The following is a 14,500-nucleotide window of genomic DNA, read 5'->3' as shown; positions in this document are numbered from 1 at the left end:
GTAAACTTTCAAACAGGGCCTTCCTACCTACCTACCTACATGCATGTCTGTACCCAGTTTTTTTCTATTACTGTTGTTCCAATATGCTGTGCTACATAAAATATTGTTAATACATCAATGATCAACATGGTGAATTGATTATATATATATATATATATATATATATATATATATCATATATTAAAATAGGTTATTTAAAAAAAAGAATATCTATCTATATATCTATATATCTATATCTATATCTCTATATCTATATATATATATATCTATATATATATATATATATATATATATATATATAGATATATATATATAGACAAATATCAGCACTTACCCAACCTTATGAAGAGGAAAGGACAGACCAGGTTGGGTAAGTAAGAAATTGAGACTACCAAAGTAGCTCGAGTAGGCACCACCAGAGATGCTTTGCTAATAGCTGCTACTAAATGGGGTTGTTAATACCAGACCTAGAGCAAATAGATTTTTTACAGATTTAATATCAGCATTAAAAAGCATAAGTACATATAACACATAATTCACTGACAATACAAATAATTAAAATTGAGGTGCATAGATATTGGACCACTAAAATGTGAATCTGGACTGGAAAGACTGGAGGGTATGGCAATCATACAGCTTGAAAACAGTTATATGCCCTATGTGGGCTGTTTGTTACCAAGTGCCGCTCGAGGACTTGATTCAGTGGAATGATGGTTCAGCACTGATGTCCTCAGATATATACAGCTTGGTGGAAAAGGGAGAAAGGTCTAATTGTATTCCCAGTCGGGTGCAGGGAGCCAACAGAGAGGCCAATATGCTCACAGGTGGTGAATCGGTTGAAACGGCCAATTGCTATCACAATGTAGCGATGAAAGCTCCAAGTGTAGTGGTTGTCCAAATGTGGGTTATACCAAAGGTATCCAGTCCAGAATATAACCCTGACGCGTTTCGCTGTTTAGAACATACAGCTTTATCAAAGGTATTGATAAAGCTGTATGTTCTAAACAGCGAAATGCCTCAGGAGTTATATTCTGGACTGGATATTACATTAATTGGGGGTCCATGTGGACATTGTCCCTGTCAACCTTTTGACCCTGTTGACCTATTGAATGTCGATATTTTCGGGTACACCTATTTACTATCTACCTAGACACTGAAGTTTCCATTTTTTTTTTTAAAGCTGCAATCATTTACACTTCAAAATCAGACTGGTTTTGCAGTGTAAATGATTGCCGCTTTAAAAAAATTGGGAGATTTCTTACCAAATCTCTCACTTTCTGAATATCTCATCCTATTAAATCTCACCCAGTCTATCTAATAATCCACACCCTCTCCCCAAAACCCTAGAAGCTTTCCCATTATTCCAATGTTTCCACTCTTCTTCTAACTTTTACTTCAGTTCTGACGCATTTTCTGGAGACTATTTACTCAACCTTGGAGACATATAAAGTGGAGACAGATAAAGTGCCAACCAATCACTCCTGACATTTTTCAAACACAGCCTGTAACATGACAGTTAGAAGCCGATGACCTGTTACTTTATTGCTCTCCAATTGACCCCTTTGTTTTTTTACACTATGCAACATTCCATAAAAATAAAACTGGTTGTTGACCTGTTTATTCATTGAATTAACTATTACAATAATGAAATTAAGATAAAAAAAGCATTCTTATAAATATTGTCTTGTCTGTCAAAATGCCTGCTAAATTGTGCTAATTATACTCTGTTACTAGAAATGTATAAATGTACCTCTCTTTTCATACAGGAGGACAGTCACAAATATTACGCATCAAGAGTTTTCGGGCCAATGGAGTTGCAAGGGCAGGACCTGTGGGTGAATTTACTGCAAGAGAAAGGCAAAAAGGCCAGAGTGCATAGTATTCTCTCCAATACACACAGGCAAGCCTCGGTGAGACCTTGACTGTGCCTAGCCTTAGCTTGGATATGCAAGATGTCTGAACTCAGACTATCCAGTTTGGATGCAGACGGCTGCTCACTGATAATTTATCAAAATAACCTTCCTAGCCTATCCATCACAAGTAGCTTGTTAATCATCTATATGATATATATGTGCGACTCGACCATATATATCGATCTATATGTGCAACTCGACCATGCCAAGCATATTTTAGCCTAAAATATGCATCTTAAAACACATTGCTAGACATCTGTGTGTGATCGAGACTGAGTCTGTGTAAAAAGAGGCACCAATGTGATCAGCTGCATCTTTTCCTCATGCCAAGTTCTGTTCTTCTGTTATGCTTCATCTGCAACTTTGTACATGTAAATAAAGCTCTTGCACCATTAGAGTCTCTGGTACACTATGAGATGCAAAATGTAAAGAAAAATAGGACAAGCTACCGTGTTTCCCCGATAATAAGACACTGTCTTATTTTTTTTTTTCCCTCAAAAAAGACCATAGGTCTTATTTTCGGGGGAGGGCTTATTTTACATGTTACATGTTACATGCCCCACTGCGCCTTTAAAAAAATGCCCCACTGCGCCTTTAAAAAAATGCCATCCCAGTCATCCATAATGTAACGTACGTACCATACCTGTTGTGTAAGGGGATCTCTCTAAATGCATTATTACCGTACTGTAACGGTATTGTGCCGGCGCTGTGTGGTGAGCAGCAGCCGCGTGATGTGCGTGGCGCGACGTCACGCCGCGCCTACCGCAATGCATCCCTGGGAACGGGAGCTGCGGTGTTGCAGGTGAGCGAGAGGAGGGCAGCGGAGGGCAGCGGGGGTTGAGCGGGGGGCTACACTTATCAAATACCGGTACATAAAATTACATGGGGAAATTGATAGGGCTTAATTTCGGGGGAGGGCTTATTTTGGACCAGCGTCCAAAATCTGGGGTAGGGCTTATTATCGGGGTAGGTCTAATTATCGGGGAAACACGGTAGTGCTCTTGAAGCATCTTAAGCCCCATATACACAAATGGCTAGATGTATCAAGCCTCAACAAGTGATAAACAGTCAGCTCCTACCTGTATTTTTAAAACTCAGCCTGTAACAGAACAGTTAGAAGCTGATTGGCTGGCTGTTTATCACTCTCCGCTTTATCACTTTTTGAAGCTTGATACATCTGTCCCTAGAAGAGATAGTAAAAGATATTGCTCAGAAGGGTCCTTCTGAGCAATATCTTTTACTATCTCACCTACTGTGCAGCTGCAGCATGGTTCCCGCCTTCATTATAGATTATAGATACTCTGCAAAGTTGAGCTCTCCAAGCTATATTCATAAAAAAGCAGGTACAGTCTGCCATAAAGGTTAAGCTGACTAACTACTCTACTTCAAAGCCTTCTCCATCTATTAGTCCTACATAATTCAGTACACAGAAGTCGGACCATAGGTGCCGATTCTGTGGGTGCTTGAGGGCCCGAGCACCCATGGAAATTGATGAGCAACCACTCTCTCAGCAGCGGCCCTCTCGCCCGTGTCCCACTGCACTCCCCCTCCCTCGTGGCTGGCACAGGTACTGTGTGGGCATTTATGTACCTGCACTGTGGGGGCATTTATGTATTTGGCACTGTGGGGGCATTTATGTATTTGGCACTGTGGGGGGGATTTTTGTACCTGCACTGTGGGGGGGGGGGGGGGGGTGGATTTGTGTATTTGGCACTGTTGCCATAATTTGAATATTTAAAAGTGATTTAGGTTTGACATTGCATAGATTTTTGATTAAATATATTAAAAATATTATAATATGTGAAATATATATTGCTAACCTGCTAGTTTTTATAAATACAAGATTTAGGGAGTCAGAAGTCTTGAATCCCTAAATAATTTCAGCAAACATTCTGAAGGTGCTCAAAAATGAAATAAACTGACCACCCTATAAAAAAAACACACACAAAAAAATCCCTCACCCAATCGAATTACCAAAAATATTGTGAAGTGTGCCCCAAAGCATGTGCAAAAATCTATAACTTTTAATTAATTTCCTGTAGTAATTAAAACAAAACAGCTATATGAACACCCAATAATTTAAAATTTTTGTCAACAACTGAATACCTTGATTAATGTCTCACCTCATTCTACTTTACTGTTGTATGCTATGCATTGTGTTATAAAATGTATATCCTTGTTTTTGGCTTGTTCACAGAGAGTAGTTCTTTCATTTGACTTTCCCTTCTATGGACACCCCGTCAGGCACATCACAATAGCAACTGGAGGTGAGAGAATTTACAAAACAGGTTTTTCTCACCTACTTTTTTTATATTTATAGAAATGTTTTTATATACAGATAGATGAATTATGTTTTATTCTCTATAATATAACCTTTGTGTTTCTTTCAGGTTTTATCTTTATGGGAGATGTCTTTCATCGCATGCTGACCGCAACACAGTATGTGGCACCCCTTATGGCAAATTTCAACCCAAGTTATTCAATGGAATCCACTATTAGCTACAGAGACAATGGTAAATCAGTATGCTCTGTTACAGAGCTTATTATCTCTTCATGTCTATAACACCTCAAATAATTCATATACAGTAATACTAAATAACTCCTTATGTTGTCCTTCCTTAGACATACTGTATTGTAATCTTTCTATAATAAGTAAAAATGATAGTTTTAACTGTCTGAAATAACTATTAAATCTGGTGATTATTGAGGTACAAAACCTTACTCTAGATTTTTATGATAATAATTATACTTTATTTACATTAGCATCTACAATGGGTGCAGGATGTGCACCCATTTTAGATGCTACACATCCCACATATTTATACTTAACTCTATGGAGTTCTGTGTCAGTCATGGTATCCAGATGGCTGACAATGGGGCAGATGTATCATAGCAGCGCTTATCGCGCCGCTATGATACTTCCTGCTTCGCCTCAATAGCGAGGCGAAGCAGGAAGGGACATCGACAAGATGTATTAACATCTTGTCTGCCGAAGCGGGGGAGCGTTAACTCCCCCCTTCGGCGATGTCCCTTTCTGGAGATAGCGCATCAGTTAATACTGATGCGCTATCTCCTGTCCCCCGGCCGGCCGCACTGGGCATGCGCGAGATCTCGCAAAAACCGCGAGATCTCCAGCGCAGCCCAAGCCAGACGCAGGGCTAGCGTTGTCCCCATAGTGGGGGATAGGACAACGCTAGCCCTGAGCTGGCGAAGCGGCCGGGGCGAATTAACGCCTTGAAGGCTGTTAATACATCGCCCCGGCCGTTAATCCCTGGGGGGGATTGCAGGGACAGCCCTGCCGAGCGTAACTCGGCGGGCTGTCACTAGCGCACGTTCGGTGCGCTAGTAATACATTAGCAAAATCGTAATCCCCCCCCAGTTAACCAGCGTTAAGTGCATTTTTGCACTTAACGCTGGTTAATACATCTGCCCCAATGTCTAGATCGAAAATTAAAGAGAAAAATAAACAAAATCTAAATATACAGGTTGAGTATCCCTTATCCATTATCCAAATTATTCCGAAAACCATACATTCCAGAAACTGAATTTTTTTCTTTGCTAAAATCACTACTGGGGACATCTGTAACAGCACTGCTGGGGACATGATATGTAACTGGCACTACTGGGGACATGATATGTAACTGGCACTACTGGGGACAACTGTAACAGCACTACTGAGGATATGATATGTAACTGGCACTAAATATGTGCAAGAAAATGATTGCTTGGCATTTAAATTCAGTATCTGAGATAGTACACAACTTTTTTCATGTTTTGAAACCTTGTGTTATCCACAAATAAAATATATTTATGTGTATTTCATGTGTTTGATACAACAGAAATGCAATATACCTCAAGATACATCATTGAAATATAAAAATATTCTGAAATACAGAATAATCCGTTATCCAAAATTTTTCTGGTCCCGAGCATTTTGGATAAGGGATACTCAATCTGTACTAGGATAATCACTTCCACTAGCAGGCATAAAAATTATTTTCAGTGTTGTCTCTTGCTCAGGTACATCTTTTGTGGTTCAGTGGGACAAGGTTCATCTCCATGAAAAAGAAGACTTTGGAGGCTTCACCTTTCAGGCTGCACTATACAAAGATGGACGAATTGTATTTGGGTACAAAGAGGTAATAATTTACTAATTCTCACTTCATGGTTAATGCATATCTTGTGTTGGGGACACCTTGAACAAAGAGCCTAATGGGAGCAAAATGTCTAAAACTAAATAAGAGCTATAGGATTACACTACTCTGGTATGCAATTTAACTGTTTTGGAGGGACATAAATGTTTATCTCTGTGGGCACCCTTTACAAAAGTATAAAAATACATAAATGTACAAATGGCAGCATGGATGGTTAGCATTACTGCCTCACGGCACTGAGGTCATGGGTTTAATTCCCATCATGGACCTAACTGTGCGGAGTTTGTATATATTTGTATATTCTCACAGTGCTTGCATGGGTTTACTCCGGGTACTCCAAATATGTACTGTTGGGTTAATTTGGTTCCCAAAAAAAAATTAACCCAAGAATGAATGTGATAGAGAATATAGATTGTAAATGCCACTGGGGCACAGAGCCGGCCTTAGGCATAGGCCAACTAGGCAATTGCCTAGGGCATTTGGAATGCCTAGGGGCATCAGCAGCTTCTGCTGATTAAAATGATATGCAGCATGCCTATATTCTATGTGTGAGTGAGGCTGTATCTGCATATGAAATAGTGTATTCATGGAAATCACTGTAACATAGCATTCCGTATGCAGGTACAGCCACAGTCGCTCACAGAATATAGGCATGCCGCATATTATTTTAATCATTGGAAACTCCTTGTGTGTGCTGGTCATAATGCAAATAAGACGAATTTTCAGCAAAAAAGGAACGTTAGCAGAACTGGCCAGGAGCTGCATGGCCTATTGAGTCAAGATGTATGAGGAAACATCTGTATCCAAGCAGAGGCAGAGGTCACAGTGTTAGCGGCTGTGCGAGTGCTGTCTGCGGGTGGGTTGGCTGTGCAATAGTGTTCGGCATATGTGTAAGGGGCATTATTTGTGTCAAGTATAAACGCATTATTAATGTGCGACATATGTGTAACAGGCATTATGTGTGTCATGTGTATAAGGGCATTAATAATGTGCAACATATGTGTAATGGGCATTATGTGTGTCATGTGTATAAGGGCATTAATAATGTGCAACATATGTGTAAGGGGCATTATGTGTGTCATTATGTGTATGAAGGGCATTAATAAAGGTTGGCATAATGTGTAAGGGGCATTATGGTTATAAGGACATTAATAATGTGTGTCATGTGTAAGCGGCATTACTGTGTGGTATTATCAGGGATGCTGAGAGAAAGGGGTAGGGGGTACAAATTACCCAGGCCAAAGTCTGATGGAAGGGCCCAGTGGGGGCCCCGGGCCCCCTCCCCTTAAGTCAGCAGCAGCTGAAGCTCTTCTCCTCTGCCCAGCACACACTGCTTTGTGCTGGGTTGCAGTGTGGCCATTGAGGTGCTTAAAATACAATATTTTCTCAGGATTTTTTTCTAAGGGTATAATGTGAATAATGTGAGGAAAAATGTATATAAGGTAAAGTGGTACTACTGTGTGATGTAACGTGAATAAGGGACACCATCGCATGATATAATGTGAATAAAGTTGCACTACTGTGTGACATAATGTGAATTGGGGGTACTATTGTGTGGCCATGCCTCTTCCCAGCAAAAACACACCCCTGTTTGGGCTGTGCACCAAATGTGTGCACTGTTTCTATTTAAAATATTGCGGGTAGGAGCACCAAAATGATGACTGCTATGATGATTGTTGATGGTACTGGGAAAGGGGAGCAGGGTCAGAGGCGGAACTAGTGGCGGTGGTAGGGGGCACCGACCAAAATCTTGCCTAGGGTGTCATTTAGGCTAGGGCCGGCTCTGCTGGGGCAGAAACTGATGTGAATGGTCAAATATTCTCTGTAAAGTGCTGCACAATATGTATGCGCTATATAAATAACTAGTAATAAATAAGTGAATAAATGCATTAACAAATAAGTACAGCTACAGATTTGATGCAAGAACCATAGTGCTGTAAATTCCTTTTACCGTCCCTGGTACAATGAAATAAGAGGCTTGAGCTGTGTGCTGTACATTACTCACTTAGTGTTCAATCACTGGCGCCATGCTACGTCTCTGCCCCCTCATATCAGGATATGTTGTACACCAGAATTTAGAGACTCCGCTGCCTGTTATTTAGTTTCCAAAGGAGATTTATCACCCAAGCAAATTTTGACTTTAAACAGAAAGGTATTGTGTGAGTTGTATACCACTGTGGAAAGAAAACATAACTTTTTATTACTAAGCACAAAACAGTATATTGTACATCAAAGTATAATGAACTGTATTGAATTTTACACAAGTACAATTGATAGTTTCTGCTATTTACTGTTTTATTTTGGATCCTACAATTCATAAACTCTACCTGCTGCTGTAGTCCTACATTAAGTTGTTTTTTAATGGAAAACAATATACAACAAAATTTTGCCTGCCTCTTCCAAGTCTCAACGTCTACAATAGACGGAGTCATTGTAGAAGCTCTGGCAGGCTTGCTTGCCTATATATATATATATATATATATATATATACATACATACACACACATATACAGGGGCGTCAACAGCAGTGTAGACCCCTGGGCATAGCAATGCATTGTGGCCCCTATTGATCCTCCAGCGGTAGGGGTGGGGGAAGCTTTGATGTCCCGCGGGTGGTAGGGGGTATTATATCAACTGCTCAGCATGTAGGGCCTGGATCAGTATTTTCCACTAATTACCCCTTTACTGCACAGATGGTGGGAGAAGGGGGCATTGGGCTGAATGAAGGGGCCCTGATACATAACTTCCAGGGTGGTAGAGGATGTTTAATACGCAGAGGAGGGGTGTATAGTGGAGTGGGCTTATTATTCATAATTTTCTGGTGGGAGGACAGCTTGCTTGACTGCAGATATCTCCAGTTCCCAGAAATAGATTTCTTAGATTTTAATGGAATTAAAAACTAGAGAATCCCACCTACCAAATGATATTGGGGACTAGGGGATCAGAGTTCAGGAGGCAGAGCAATCTGCCAACGAGTATATAAAACTACATACCAGGTGTGTGTGGAGCTGGAGCAGTAACCAGCTGCTGGAAGGCTGATATCTCTGGTTCTGGGAACGGTAGAGACAAGCTACCATCAAAGGGGGAAAGTCCCAGCTTTTGGAATATACCCTCAGAAAAACTCTAAGTCAGACAGAACTTGAAATATCTGACTGGGAAGAGCAATTAACAGGCTTGGATGGGGACCACTGCTTTGAAGTCAGATATCTCCGGTTCCCAAGGGCCGATTTTTAAAATTCTTGTACCCATGGAAAGAGGGGATCCTCAGCTTTCAGTCTGGGGCCATTAGACTCCTGGAGGGGGGTTCTGGATACTCAGAAACCCCCACTGCGTGCGCTACTGCATAATTTGTACATTGCAAAAGTACAAATGGTACATAGGTCTTAAAAGGAGAAAATGAGTTTCAATTGACATCTAGGATGCTGTTTTGTCAAACGGTATTGGCTATTTACGGTAGTATTGACCTCTTGAGTTTTACCTCGCACCTTCCGCGGTGCGAGGAAAAACTTGTGATGCCAGCAGACAAGATGTGCCGCTCAATTTGAATTGAATCCCTTAATGTGAACACTCAAATATGTCAATCATTCCAGTGAAATGCTTCTAAAAAGCACATAGCCTACATGCTCACCATGACAGCAGTACTATGCTGGAGGGAAGAGTTAATTGCAATTTATGGGAGAAAATTACTCAGGCGCATGATAGGAAAAAATAACCCACAATACTGTAGCTCACTGTGGCTGTCTGTGGGAATCTCTGTAAGAATTCCCCTATATGAAATACAAATGGGATAGGTGAATAAAGACTGTGTATGTGTCCTAGAGAACTGTGGGAGGTAATAATTAATGTGTTGTCACAGTAGACAGTGATCCACAAAATTGAGGTGTAACCATATACTTAATATTGTAGGCTTCAAATGGATTAATCGATGCAGTACTATCCTATGAAACAGTATTTATTCTAATATACCGTAAATAAGACACATATATTTGATCAAAAATACAATAACATGTTTCTAAAATAATAAAAAATAAAACTTCAATAAAATCGCATATCTAATTTAAAAGTCCATTAGGTTCAAGACTTGTATTTCTAATAGTACTGGGCATCCCCAGGATTTGGAAGTAAGTAACCGATTAGAGGGAGCCAAACCCTCTCTCCAGTGGTCATTTGAGACCGAAATTCACAGAGAACCAGAGACTGGTACTTAACCCCTTCCCAACATTTGACGTACATTTACGTCATGGTCGGGATGTACTTCCCGACACATGACGTAAATGTACGTCATGACTTCAAAGTGTCACCGCGTCTAGAGACGCGGTGACAGAGGGACGATATCTGCTGTCCCTGACAGCAGACATCTTCCCTCATTGCCCAGGGGGGGGCAGCGATGCCCCCCGCCATGGGCGATCGCTGCGATTGGCTGTTCAAACGTGAACAGCCAAAAGCAGCGTTTACTGTGTGATGTGTAAAGTTTAGACTCTGCTGCCCCCTAGTGTCCAAAAAAAATAAAAGAAAGTTGAAATAATGATGTAATAATAAAGTTTAGATATGGTCTATGTTAGTTATTAACTATTTTGAGTGGTATGATTATTTGTCTCACAAGCAGAAAATTTTACATTTTGCAAATAGCAAAATGTTCAATTTTTTTACGACATTTTGGTATTTTTCACAAAAAAAAAAAACTGTATCGACCAAAATTTACCACTAATTTAAAGTACAATGTGTCACAAGAAAACAATCTCAAAATCACTGGGATAAGTAAAAGCAAAAAAAAGTTATCCCCACTTAAGTGATACATGTCAGAATTTAGCGCTTAAGGCATTTGATGTTTCTGTACTACATGTCAGATTTGAAAAAAAGGGCTCTGTCAGGAAGGCAAAAACATGCTGCGTCGGTAAGGGGTTAACAGATGAATTCTTCCTGTAGGTGGGAACGAAGATCAGGTGAGCACTACACAATAATACTACAGCTGACTGTACACGCTATATTCCACAACTGAGTTATTGTGACGTAGAAATTGAACCTATAATAAGCAGTCAGTGGACTTCCAAATCCAGGGGACGCCCAGTACTATTAGAATACAAGTCTCAAACCTAGTGGACTTTTAAATTATATATGCCATATCATTGTATTTTTATTTTTTATTATTTTAGGAACATGTTATTGTATTTGTGATCATATATATGTGTCTCAATTAATTTGATTTATACCTATTGTACAGATTCCCATTCCAGTAAATGACATAAGCCCAGAACAGCACCCTGTCAAAGCTGGTCTCTCAGATGCTTTTGTGCTTCTCAATCCTTCTTCAGATGTTCCAGGTGAGAAACTGAGACATACAGTAAATGTAACATTGATGATAAAATGTAAGGTTGTGTATACATTGTCATTGTACAGATAAGTGAGCTTCCTGTGCTTACCAGCTAAACCAACTGATATGCCAAATATAACTAAACTCTACAGGGGGGAATTAAATTAGCCACAGTAATTTACAGCTGCTAGAATTACATTACATTACCGCAATCAAACTACACATAGAGCTAAGATGGGAGTTCTATTGAAGAAGGGATGTTGCTCATAACCAATCAGATTCTACTTTTTATGAATTTAGAACCTTCTAGAAGATAATAGTTAGAACTTTGGGGCAGCACGGACAGTGTAATGGTTAGCATTACTGCCTCACAGCGCTTAGGTCATGGGTTCGATCCCCAACTGTGCAGAGTTTGTATATTCTCCCCGTGCTTGTGTGGGTTTACTCCGGGTACTCAGGTTTCCTCCCACAATCAAAAAATGTACTGGTAGGTTAATTGGCTTCCAACAAAAATTAACCCTAGAATGACTGTGTGTGTACATGTGGAAGGGAATATAGATTGTAAGCTCCACTGGGGCAGGGACTGATGTGAATGTTCAACTATTCTCTGTAAAGCGCTGCGGAATATGTATGCGCTATATAAGAAACTGTTAATAAATAATAACTCCCATCTTAGTAAATTTACCATGTAGTCTGAGTTCCTGGCTCTTACTCGATGGCGGTTGATCCCTCCCTTATCTCGTATCCTAACATGCCCTCCCACATCCTTTATATCAAACTTTCTGTTCTTCTGTGTTAACATTATCTTTTATTAAAAATGTAAGTTCTACCATGTGTAATATGTACCTTATGTACTGCTTTTGATCTCACTCCTGATCGATTGTTGTTTATGTATTATTGCTCATGTGACATGTCTGTGATGTTTGAAAACATTTGAATAGCTAAAAAAAAAAAAGTATGTATATACAGAATATATATATATATATATATATATATATATATATATATATATATATATATATATATATATATATATATATATATATATATATAAGAAAAAAAGGACTGGCACTCCTGGGATTTGTGAAAAGTTTCTTGTATTTCAAAAAATAACAACAACCAACGTTTCGGGGCAGATGCCCCTTTGTCAAGGTGTAGGTGATAACATAAGAATAACAAAAGTGAATACCTTAAATAGGGAGAGTGAAGTCGGTAACCAGCACGATGCAGGACGCCCCGTTCAAAATATATATATGTTTATCTCTCTCCAAGGCCTGATACAGTGGCATAACTATAATTCTGGCACCGCACCGCCAGAAAATGTTCCCTTTTTCGTGCTCATTGTCAGGGGCCACTGAATATCCTGTATTAAACTTTGTAGAGTGGATAAAGAGCTGAACGGCAGTGGTGATTAGGTGCCACCTGGGGCCAGATGCACCAAGCTTCAAAAAGTGATCAAGTGGAGAATGATAAGTGACCAGCCAATCAGCTCCTAACTGCCATGTTACAGGCTGGGTTTGAAAAATAGCAGGAGCTGATTGGCTGGTGCGTTATCACCCTCCACTTTATCACTTTGATATAACTTGAATTGAAGGCATGAATTGCACTTACAAATATAGCAGCATCTTTTTTGCGCTATAGCAGTGATAGGCAACCTGCAGACCTCCAGCTGTTGTGACACTACACATCCCAGCATGCCTTGCTACAGTTTTAGCATTTCGTAATAGCAATATTCTGGCAAGGCATGCTGGGATGTGTAGTTTCACAACAGCTGGAGGTCCGAAGGTTGCCTATGCCTGCGCTATAGGCAGCAAGGGACTCGCTCTAGCAAAATGTCACACAGAATTGAAAGTATTGCTCTGGCCAATCGTATTTGGCTGGCTGTCTCTCTAACACAGACAGCTGATCATCAAATCAGTAGCACAGTATATGAGGAAAAGAAACTGACAGGCTTTGGATACTCTCATCCATTGATTGGTGGACTGGGTTGTGTCACACGTAGCCTCTGTTGAGTAAATCACAGCTCTGTAGGCTTAAGGCTCATCTTCAAACTTGCTAACCATTACACAATCTGCATAGGCGTGCGCAGCATATTTTATTAGGGGGTGCAACTTCAAAGAGGTGTGCCTAACACCACCTATTGGGCAAGTCAAACACCGCCAATCAGGCATGTCTAGCATCATCTATTGGCACTCGCTACTATATAAAGCGTCTCTCAGCCATGACATGAATATTTCAGTTTTTTACTCTTTGTAACAGTACATGCAAATAAATTCAAAAACATATATGGATGACGCAGGTATGTAGTAATATGACAATGGTCTAATACAATTAACAATGCAAAACACACATAATTGATTGATGGGGATTCCTTTAATGGAATACAGTTCTAAAAATTATAATGCTTTGGTAAAAGGTATTGCTGATATTGCTATTGCTAGTGGCAGGGAGGTGTTAATAAGGGATGCAGTTAATATCCCGGCAGTCGGGATCCCGGCGTTCAGAATCCCGACGCCGGAATCCCCGACCGCCGAAATACCGACATATTCTCCCTCCGTGGGTGTCCACGACACCCCTGGAGGGAGAATAAATTAGTGTGCCGAGCGTAGCGAGGCACCGGGCCCGCTGCGTGGCGAGCGCAGCGAGCCCGCAAGGGGGGGCGATCCACGTCCCCCCCTTGTCGGCATTTCGGCTGTCGGGATTCTGGCGTCTGGATTCTAAACGCCGGGATCCCGACCGCCGGGATTCAGTACTGAATCCGTTAATAAAGGGGGCACAGCATTAGGGGGTGCCTTTGCACCCCTAATGCTCAATGTGCGCACGCCTATAACCATCCGTACTTACATTTTTAAATCTCAGGGACACTGAGGGTTCAATCCTATTAGCCACAATAAATTTGGGTGTGAATCATCGTGGCAATGCAGGGCTGGCGCCACCACTAGGCAGTGTTAGGCATTTGCCTAGGGCGCACTGGGGAGCGGTAGTTGGGAGCAGGGCAGGAGGGAGAGCTGGAGGTCTGGCTTAGTGGGCAAGAGGGAGGGCTCGCTGCGCTGTAGTTCAGTCCCGGTGCATGTTAACTGACATCTTCCTCCACCCGCACCGTTTACAGCCACTCAGCGTCT

General features: G+C 40.8%; 2 protein-coding genes across 14 annotated transcripts in view; one reads left to right on the top strand and one right to left on the bottom strand.

Annotated features, from left to right (window-relative positions):
• LOC146008165 (uncharacterized) overlaps nucleotides 1–14,500 on the bottom strand; it is a 147,299-nt gene that overhangs the window by 74,884 nt on the left and 57,915 nt on the right. For 7 of the 12 annotated variants that reach the window (XM_083147157.1, XM_083147161.1, XM_083147163.1 and 4 more), the window contains 2 exons: nucleotides 8,073–8,241; nucleotides 4,037–4,174 (listed from right to left, as the gene is read on the bottom strand). The gene's annotated coding sequence lies outside the window, so the exon portion shown is untranslated. Of the gene's footprint in view, nucleotides 1–1,750; nucleotides 1,845–4,036; nucleotides 4,175–4,286; nucleotides 4,467–8,072; nucleotides 8,242–11,277; nucleotides 11,397–12,224; nucleotides 12,324–14,500 lie in introns of those variants that run through there. The other 5 variants (XR_014444472.1, XM_083147158.1, XM_083147160.1 and 2 more) reach the window with 4 other exon arrangements.
• Nucleotides 1–14,500, top strand: part of PLXDC1 (plexin domain containing 1) — a 62,415-nt gene that overhangs the window by 33,741 nt on the left and 14,174 nt on the right. For both annotated transcript variants that reach the window (XM_083147150.1, XM_083147149.1), the window contains 5 exons: nucleotides 1,767–1,910; nucleotides 4,111–4,180; nucleotides 4,304–4,426; nucleotides 5,934–6,052; nucleotides 11,289–11,388. In XM_083147150.1, coding sequence (XP_083003276.1) covers nucleotides 1,809–1,910; nucleotides 4,111–4,180; nucleotides 4,304–4,426; nucleotides 5,934–6,052; nucleotides 11,289–11,388 — 514 coding nt within the window. In that variant the 5' untranslated portion in view covers nucleotides 1,767–1,808. The remainder of the gene's footprint in view (nucleotides 1–1,766; nucleotides 1,911–4,110; nucleotides 4,181–4,303; nucleotides 4,427–5,933; nucleotides 6,053–11,288; nucleotides 11,389–14,500) is intronic.

Source organism: Crinia signifera, chromosome 6 (genome assembly GCF_055691185.1).
Source record: "Crinia signifera chromosome 6, ASM5569118v1, whole genome shotgun sequence".
Lineage (NCBI taxonomy): Eukaryota > Metazoa > Chordata > Amphibia > Anura > Myobatrachidae > Crinia > Crinia signifera.
The sequence above is the reverse complement of the archived record's forward strand: the minus strand, read 5'-3'. Positions and strand labels throughout refer to the sequence as shown.